A 9751-nucleotide genomic window follows, 5' to 3' on the forward strand; every position below is an offset into this window, starting at 1 on the left:
GTGAGCAAGTTCACAACATACATGCAGTGCATTAATTTGCCCGATATGCTTTAATCTCGCTTAACTATCTGGGATTGTTTGACACTTCTGTATATTTAAGACGCCATGTTTTGTCGAACTAGAATGAGATGGCACGACTCTCTGTATAGGGACTCTAGTTAAAATGAGAAAAAATATATTTGTCTTATTCTAACTTATTGCACTAGTGCAACAGTGCAGGAATAAAAAAACAGACCTAAAAAGAACAGGCCAAATATGTCAAGGAAATAACAGTATAAACTATAAACCGAACGCAATGTGTTCCATGAACAAGTTTAAATTTGTTTCAAAATTTCCAGATTTCATGAAATTCCCTTATTTCATGAAATAAAATAAATCTATAGAATAAATTGATACTTTTACAGAGCGGGGCGACGAAAGGCGACACGTCATTCCTGTTCATTTGGCAATCCATGACCTCAAACTCAAAAATCGAACACCATTGAAACATCCCAATTACGTTCAGCTAGTGCGCGCGTGCGTGCTACTGGTACGATTAATGTGATTGACGTTTAATAACCTTGTCACCGAGTCGTTACGTTACGTCGACGTTACGATAACAGCGGTGACGACGACGTCGACGTCGAGCGACGTCGAGCAACGTCGGGCATTGATAACGGCCACTGACAGCAGTTTGATACCTATCGTCGATATTGATCAACACTATTGATATTCGCCGACTACCTAGAGCATCCGAATCGTCCTGCAACCGCGTACTCTCGCCAGACACATGGCCATCGCAAACATATAATTAAGAAAATTAGAAAGCGAGCATGTCTCGAGAAGCTGACAGTGAAAAATGCCTTCTGCACTCCAAATTACACACCATGGATTGAGCAAGCATACATATACATACGGCTTCTTTCAGTGATTATTCATTATCCAAATATTGTGCAGATTTGGTTAATCGAGGACGACACAAATCAGACGAAAGTTTTTAAAAATAAATGAAATTTTCAATTATGATGCCGATGCGTCAAAACAGATGTCTCCCTAGGATGTTAGAGAATTAAATTTATTGCTTGAGCTTGTTATAAGGATTGCAAGGATTGCAATAGATTCATTTATATCATAAGAAAAAATTTATTTTAATATAGTTGATTGGTAAGTCATATGCATAACTTTTTAAATTTAATTAATCAACCACTATTTTAAATAGTCTTCTTAAACATTTATTGTTAACATTTTATTGTTATAATGTTTATAGTTGATAACATAATCTTACAATTTGTTAATGTGTTTTATAATTGAGTAATATATTACTCAAAAAATAAATGTTCTACTTAAATAAGCAAATATTCTTTGGTTTGTTAATATTATCTTATCAGTAATATAAATTAATTGCAATAATACTATTTTAAATTTAGACTATCAATTTTTTCAGTTTATTCAATATTACTGTTGCGTGTGTAATCAAGAATAAAGTGATAAGATTAAAAACTGTTAATATGTATAAATTATTGATATACAAAGGATTGACAACACGTAAGGAACATGATATTTGAACACTCATTCTGAAATATACTTATTTAAAAAAGGATTAATATAAAATACAGTGGCAATATGTTTGGTTGTCCTAGAGAAGCCGTACGTGTCAAAGTCAAGGTAGGTATGGTTAGTCACAAGTTTCCAATTGTCAAATACTTTTTTATTTTTATAAAATAATATAAAGATTTTTATATAGCTTATGCTTTATTGAATGTAGAAATATAAAATAAAACAGCAAATTACAATGATAATTATACCAAGTGTTTCAGATTTTGTTTGACAACGTGAAATTTATAATATCATACACACTAATAAATTGTCAATAAGAATAGTTTAAATCCGATTAATTAAATTATTCAAAATACATAGTATTTGAATATGGTTTGTCCCACAGCAGTGTATCATTTAATTATGATGTATAGTGTTTTAACACTATATTCTTATTCTATTATTATTATAAAAATTTTAAACGTATTAATTAGTTAATAATTGGATACAAATGCAATAAAATTTAATAATAATTGTACAACAATAATATATGTAAAATTATATCTATATTAAAAATAGAATAGATTGAGAGCATATTCATTATGAAATGTACTATATTTGAGTGTATTTTTCTTAAACAATTGGATTAGTTAATTTTTAACATTTTTTTATTTAAAAATCAGCATAGCTTTAATATTTTTAACATATTAGGATTTTTATTTTAAAATAATTTCAGGAGTCTACCGCAAATTGTTATCACACTAAATTTGTAACACATTGTATAATAAGTAATATAGCTGTATTACATGCAATTATAGATAATAGTAATATTATTATTGGTATGATATATTAATTATAATATAAGTTATAAATCATGTTATATGTCTATGTAAAGGTACAACGTCTGCTGTAAATGTGGAGTTAAAAGAGAATAAATAACAGTAATATCTTTTTTTTCTTAGAAATGCGAAACTAGACATCAACCTGAATATCGCAAGTTTAGTGTGGATCCTCAAATAACATCAATAGAAGTTCTGCAAAGTATTCTTATAAAGGCTTTTGACATAAAAGGGTAAGTCATATTAACAATAAAATCTGCTAATATGTTTAAATTGTTTGAATGCTAAAGTCACAAAAACTTATACAAAAAATATTAAACAACGCATTCACGTTTGTTCCGTTTCATGATTGTCGAGTATCGTGATAAATAAAAATACAATTTTTTTAACATGCATCTTTTTATCTATTTTTAATAAATTGAATCAAATTCTAAGAATTGCAATGAAAACTGAATATTATCAACACATTTACTATCACGCTTGTGACATGAAAAATAAATATCCCTATTGTACCACATGTAAATGGTTAAGTAATATGTTATTTAGCAGATCAATTTTTAAATAAATCTTTTTCAATAACATTATGTAAATTAATTTGTATTGAAATATACTCTGTGCGTGCGTGCGTGTGTGCGTGTGTGTGTGTATGTGTGTGTAAAATTCTTTTTCCTCTTTTGTAATAATACTAGATTAATGCACGCGTTGTTCTATTTTTTATTCATTGCTCAAATCATGTAGTAACACAAAATATCAGAAAAGTATTACTTGAGACAAATATACGTACAACACAAATATCCTTGAATTTATTGAAGTATGATGTAAAATATTAAACTGAATGCCATTAAAATCGCTCGCATGCCGTAGAGAATTCACCGTTTCATATCGAGCGATCGATGACTATGGGTCGGAGACGTATCTTTTCTTACTCTCGGACTGGGACTTGGATGCCGCGTTTATCAGGTGACCAATTGATTAATTAATACCAACTAATAGATAATGAAACAAATATAATATGCTTCGATAAATATAACATACTTTATAGTCAACATAGATAGACATTTTAGTCAAACATGATATCTTTCAGCGCATCGGAACCATATCTTTACCTGCAGGTGAACTTGAAACCTTTTGGTGAAACTGGAGATTGTGAGTGCTACTGGGAACAAAATGCACAAGAAGTTTTGACACGTCAGCAGGAGACTGGATTTCCTTACAGGACACCTAAGTTGCCTGGGCTCATAATGAACAAAGTGAGTGTCGTTATACTTTCACAGTAATCGCAAAGTAACGTTAAATGTTTCACAAACTAATGGCTGCGTTCAACAGAAAAAGCAAAGATCTAAATGTATAAATCAATTATATAAAATTCTTTTATATGATTAGTTTTGTACATTTAGATTTAATAGGAACTAAGGGCAACCAATCATCTTAAAGAATTTTACAACAGTTACAAAGCTTTTTTTGCTAAACGCAGCCATTATTTCTGGAAATGTTAAAAAACAGATGTTAAAAAAAACAACGTGAATAATTAACTAATCCTTCAATGCATATTTTTTATTCAATAAAAAATCACATTAATGTTTTTCATATATAATTATTAAAATTATCTTAATTTTTTCATTTTGTTACTTTTTCTATAATAATTAATTGTTATTTTTTACTACATATTTATTATATTTATTACTACATATTATTTATTATATTTTATTACTTATTTTATTACTTTTTTTACTATTTACTTTTTTTTTCCCCATGATCATTATTACAGTTATCAGGTGTATCCAATTTCGCGTTTAATCTTTCGTCACAGATGGAAAGGACGCTGAATATGGTACAACGTGCATTGGGCAACTTAGGCGACGAGTCATCTCATCAGCAAAATGTTCAGCCTCCAAGACCACCTCTGACGGACGCTGAATTTCGTCGATTTCTGGATCCGATTGGCCAAGTGATACATTCCAAAGAATTGAGAGCAGTTATTTACTTTGGTGGAATCGAACCTAGTTTGCGCAAGGTCGTCTGGAAACATATCTTGAACGTGTATCCAGAAGGAATGTCGGGTCGTGAACGGATGGACTACATGAAGAAAAAGGCGCAAGAATATCAGAATCTTCGCGAACGATGGCGAGTGCTAGTGCAGAAAGGACAAAACATCGGTGATCTCGGCTATGTCACTAGTATGGTGAGGAAGGATGTACTCAGAACGGATAGGCACCATAAGTTTTATGGTGGTTCGGACGACAATCAGAACACAGCGAGTCTCTTCAACATTTTGACAACGTATGCCTTAAATCATCCGAGTGTAAGTTACTGCCAAGGCATGAGCGATTTGGCCTCGCCGCTTCTTGTTACTATGCGGGATGAAGCGCAAGCCTACATTTGTCTCTGCGCTCTCATGAGAAGATTGAAGGACAATTTTATGCTTGATGGAATCGCCATGACTACCAAATTCGCTCATCTCGCAGAAGGTATATATTTTTAATAAAATTAAAAGTCTTCATTCGAAAATTTATTTAGTTTTCAAGTTTTAGCCTCATTCAGAATGCTCTATAATCTATTTACATATATTTTTCTATCTTACTATTTCTACAATAATATTATATTGGTATTATAAAATCTTTTTTTTCCTTGTAGGTCTTCAACACTATGATCCCGATTTCTATGCGTATTTAAAGTTGCATCAAGCGGACGATCTGCTCTTTTGTTACCGTTGGCTATTGCTAGAAATGAAACGTGAATTTGCGCTGGACGATGCGCTTAGGATGCTCGAGGTGCTGTGGGCGGCTCTACCAGCATCACCGCCAACCGGCGAACTGAGTCTTGCCGAGGTGCCTTTTCCGCCAGCGTCACCGCCACCAAGTCCGAACGTGAAGCATATTCGCGAGAACGCATATACCAAGGTCTGTGCTATTAGACGACAAAGTTCCTCAGCCAGTATTGCCGCTAGCGTGAGGCGGAAAGCCTTTAGTACTGAGGAACCGACTCTGCAATCGTCTACTGAAGTTAATGGAGAAACGAAAAAGTTTGTCGCATATTTCCTTGTACTTGAAATTATTTTTTGAAATTTCTTTTTGGAAAATATATAAAATATATAAAATTTATATTAATTTATGGAAGATGTAGATAAAGAAATATAAATGAAAAAAATGTTTCTTTTTATTTAGACCAAACAGTAGTACAGTTCTCTCCTTTTATTTCTTTTTTGCATTATTAATCATTATTCATTAATCATACCATATCCATTAAACATTTTTAATTCTTCTAACCACAAGTCATATTCACTTTTCAGATTTAATTCATCATATGAAGCCTTTTCTGATTCAGAGAATGATTTGACTACCATGAAGAATAGAAGGAATAATGAATCAACAGAAAAGTGCCTAAGTACAGATTCTCTTCCTGTTAAATCGAAACGTACAAATCTTCTGGAATTGAAAGAAAGATTGTCTTCCCCTAATAAAGAACAAATTAAAAACAGTGACCAAAACGACAGCTCTGGTGAAAAGAAATGTGCACGAGTGGTAAAGAATTTGAACGAGTTCTTAAATTTTACTAGTCTTAATCGCAGTAAAATCACGCCAAGCGATGCCGAACCTGAACTTAGGTAATTATTTCATGTATCCTTGCATGTAGAAAATACTTTTTTATAAATTGAGATATTTGTGCAAGACAAACATTTCATAAAGTTGAGTAATTTGGAAGTATTATATTTTGTTGTCGCAGACGTGTCTCGAGCGAAAGCGGCGTTATTAGAGTGTTAAGAGACGAACCAAGTTCGCCGGACGATCCCACGGATTTCTTCCCGATGACCACGTCAATGACTAGAGAGTTAAGACTGGAATTGGAATCGCTGGATCGACAAGTGTTTGGACCTTCACCGCCTAGTGAATTACAATGTGATTGCGTGCTCTCAAAAAGAGAAAATGATTTAGTAGAGAGCGAGACGGAGACAGAATTGGCAAGGTGCAGTCCAGCGGCAGACGTATTTGTATGGGAAAATCCTTTACACATGTTACAACAAAAGCATCATCCTACGACTCCGGATGAGCAAGCGGAACTGGAGTATGATGGTGAAATTTTGGAAGATCAAAATGGCGTGAAATCCGTTACGCCAATCAGGTTGCTCAAACGCACTACTAGGTACATACACACTTTCATCTATCCACAAATAGATTTGAAAATTTTAACGCAAAATTTAAAAACAATGAATTAAGTACACTTTTTACTAATTGTTTATTTACTAAAAGTTTTATTTGCTACTATAAATTAAAAGCTTTTTTGACTTAGCTTTCTGGTAAATTTTTACATGTTTCTTCCATTTTTCTTACCTGATGCCTTCAAGATATTAATAGAAAATATTTATTTTATATTTATTTTACACGTATCTTTATAATCCAATATGAAATAATGTATAATAACTCTATCTTATCATATATATGTATATACAATATAGTTATACAACAGAACCATTCATATCTTAAGCTAGGTTGCTAAACTGTCCGTCAAACTTGATCGAGATCAATAATGTAGAGTCATTCGTTTATCTTTGTTCATAAAATATTTGTTTTAAAATACAAATTATGTATACGTACACATGTATAATATCCCTCAGTTCGGATGGACTAAATTGAGGAATAAGACTATATTCGTCAAATTACGATTAAAAGCCGTAAAAAAAGTTATTTGTGTGATCAAATTTTCAGAAATTTGTAGCGAAAGCGCTTAGATGAATAAAATTTGATCACACAAATAAATTTTTTGGGGCTTTTAATCATAATTTGACAAATATAATCTTATTCCTCAATTTATTCTGAACTGAGGGATAGCATTCATTTGTATGTATAAGCTACATAATTTGTATTTTGAAGCGAATATTTTTATGAATAAGACTAAACGAATGATTGTACATTGGCTGCGTTCCGATATTCACTGCCAGTACTGAAAATCTATAGTTTACACCACATACACTGTAGAATTTCAGTACTGGCGATGAATAACGGAACGCAGCCATCGACCTCGGTCAAATTTGACGGGCAGTTTAGCATCCTCTTAATACAATACGTAGGATAAAAAATTTATCATATTAGAATTTCAAATTTTACATTAAAATTTCAAAACTATTGAATTCAATAAAAAAAACGAAGTATCATTTTTTTAAATATTTTTATATAAGAATGCTGTATCTTTTTTTCAGATCTGAGTCAGCGTCAGATAGCGAAGAAACTGAAAGTTGGCATCAGAATACTCCTGTACCAGAGAGTCCGACGAAGCAGCAGCAGCAACAACAATCTGTACAGGAGCAATGTGAGGAAGCGACAGAGCTGATTAATCTCATACCTGCAGGTACGAGCGAGGACCAACTAGGAGAAAACTCATTGCCACCACCTCACGATTTTGGTGGCGGTAATCCCTTTCTAATGTTCCTATGTATCACTCTTTTGCTGCAACATCGAGACTTTGTTATGCGCAATCAAATGGATTATAACGAAATGGCAATGCATTTTGACAAGATGGTTCGTCGTCACAATGTGATCCGTGTGCTTAATCAGGCACGACAACTGTTTGCCGGCTATCTCAGAAGACATTCCGTCGCATCGTCATCCTCCTCGATCGGCTCAACTTCCGCTAGCAAGCCAGACTGCGTAAACGTGTAACTTTCTCGGTCAATTTTGAAAAACATTAAATCATAATTAAGCGACTTGTGACTTTAGAAATTACTCTATTTAGCCGGCGTTTATTTGAAATAAACAGGATTCGAACATATCATGAAAATTATGTCGCCGGCTAAAATTCGGACGATTTAAGAAGACTTGAAATAATTTGATTACGGTATTCTTCCGTTCATAATGTTTCATGGAACATTTATGACACTCGATGTCGATCACCCGCAGTCGTATTGTGTGAACGGCGTCTCTGATTAACTATTCTTTCCTTTATTTTCTTTTTCCTTTTAATAGACATGTATAGGTAGGAAATCTATCAAGTAATTGAATTAAAGGTCATCCATTGTAGGTATTGAAAATATCCAAATACAAACGGGACAACGAACAAGCGACTAATATGTAATGCAAAAGCAATAAAATGCAACATGTTTACAATTATATTGAAATTATACAGTTTCTTTTTTCAGTTTTTCAATATAAGACAAATGAAGAAGAAAAAAACGATTGATCAGAGACAGCATATCGACAAACAGCCTAGGCTTATTACTTATTAGCAATTAGGATGAATGGATTCGATTGGGAGAGCACGGGATACAACGATTGAAAATGCTTAACGTTTTGCTTATGCACGTTACTATTCCATCATGATAATTGCACCTTATCATCCATACACCTCGACGAACTCTGTTTCGCTGTACCTCGAGTTAGAATGGATTCCTTAGCTTAACGCAGTCGGGTGACGACTTCGAATGCGTCGTTCTCGAATGTGTTAAATTTGTAAAATACATCTATATTCTAATAGCTATGTCTTACTTTGTTCTCAAACAGTATGTTTGAGAAACGACAATAAAGTGCATTTAATTTTATCGCTGATAATGAATTTTTTATTCATTGAGTAGACTTGCAATTAAAATTATAAAGATATTTTAAGGTAGAAAAGATTCTGGCGCTTGTTAAGCGTGAACACAATTTTTGTTTGCTTAAAAATAAAATTTATTAAAGTCTGAAATAACATTTATAATGTTTAATGACTTAAAAGCTATGTCTTGTAAAAATAAATTCTTTACTAATGAAAACATTTATCTCTATATTTAGAGAAAATAATTAGTTCTAAATTTATTCTTTTTAATTAGATATTTGTTTTTTTTTATAAAGAGCATATCTTATCTGTTTTGTGTATAATTATATATACATATATATTAGCATCTATAATGAAAACGATTAGAAAGATAATACATTAATAATACTTTTCCATTTGTGAAAGCAATATAAAATAAAACTTAATATTACAATTAGACGTGCAACAAGCAATATATTCTCTTATCTTTTCAAAGAGATAACATTATTAATTTCAGTTTTAATAATAGAAATGTTTTATTAATAAAAAGTTCCAATTTTCTCTAGATATCAATTTACAAATTTTTCAAAGATCGAGTTAAAAATTAAGGTAAAGGTGCGAATTCATGCAGCGAGAAATCGCTGGCGACTTGGAAGAAGTGGGGGGAAAAGTGACGCCAGCGACAAGTATCCGTCGCTTTTCTTCCGGTATATATTCATGTGACGACAAATCGCTAGCGATTTCAATGTCAGTAAAAGTGAGTAAAAGGCTAATAATTGCGGAGAAATAATTATTGTTTGTAATAAAAATTGAAGAGTAGTAAATAAAAATGAAGGTGACAATACGTACAAACGGAGTGTATACCGCTCAGTGTGCAAATAATTTGAAAATAGCTA

The 9751-nt window shown here is 32.3% G+C and overlaps 1 protein-coding gene across 2 annotated transcripts; it reads left to right on the forward strand.

Annotated features, from left to right (window-relative positions):
• Positions 1-227: 227 nt before the first annotated feature.
• Positions 228-8892, forward strand: LOC105841056 (TBC1 domain family member 25). 2 transcript variants are annotated; one of them, XM_036285739.1, is made up of 10 exons: positions 228-1143; positions 1424-1653; positions 2478-2587; positions 3219-3314; positions 3439-3604; positions 4165-4822; positions 4989-5376; positions 5644-5958; positions 6078-6494; positions 7549-8892. In XM_036285739.1, the coding sequence occupies exons 2-10, from the start codon at positions 1603-1605 to the stop codon at positions 8006-8008; spliced, it is 2661 nt and encodes an 886-aa protein (XP_036141632.1). In that variant the 5' UTR covers positions 228-1143; positions 1424-1602; the 3' UTR covers positions 8009-8892. The 2 variants fall into 2 exon arrangements, with proteins under 2 accessions (XP_036141632.1, XP_012543621.1); XM_012688167.3 differs by having other exon boundaries at positions 229-1143; positions 1424-1644.
• The last annotated feature ends 859 nt before the right edge of the window (positions 8893-9751 follow it).

The sequence above is a fragment of the Monomorium pharaonis genome, chromosome 4 (assembly GCF_013373865.1).
Source record: "Monomorium pharaonis isolate MP-MQ-018 chromosome 4, ASM1337386v2, whole genome shotgun sequence".
In the NCBI taxonomy this organism is placed as follows: Eukaryota; Metazoa; Arthropoda; class Insecta; order Hymenoptera; family Formicidae; genus Monomorium; species Monomorium pharaonis.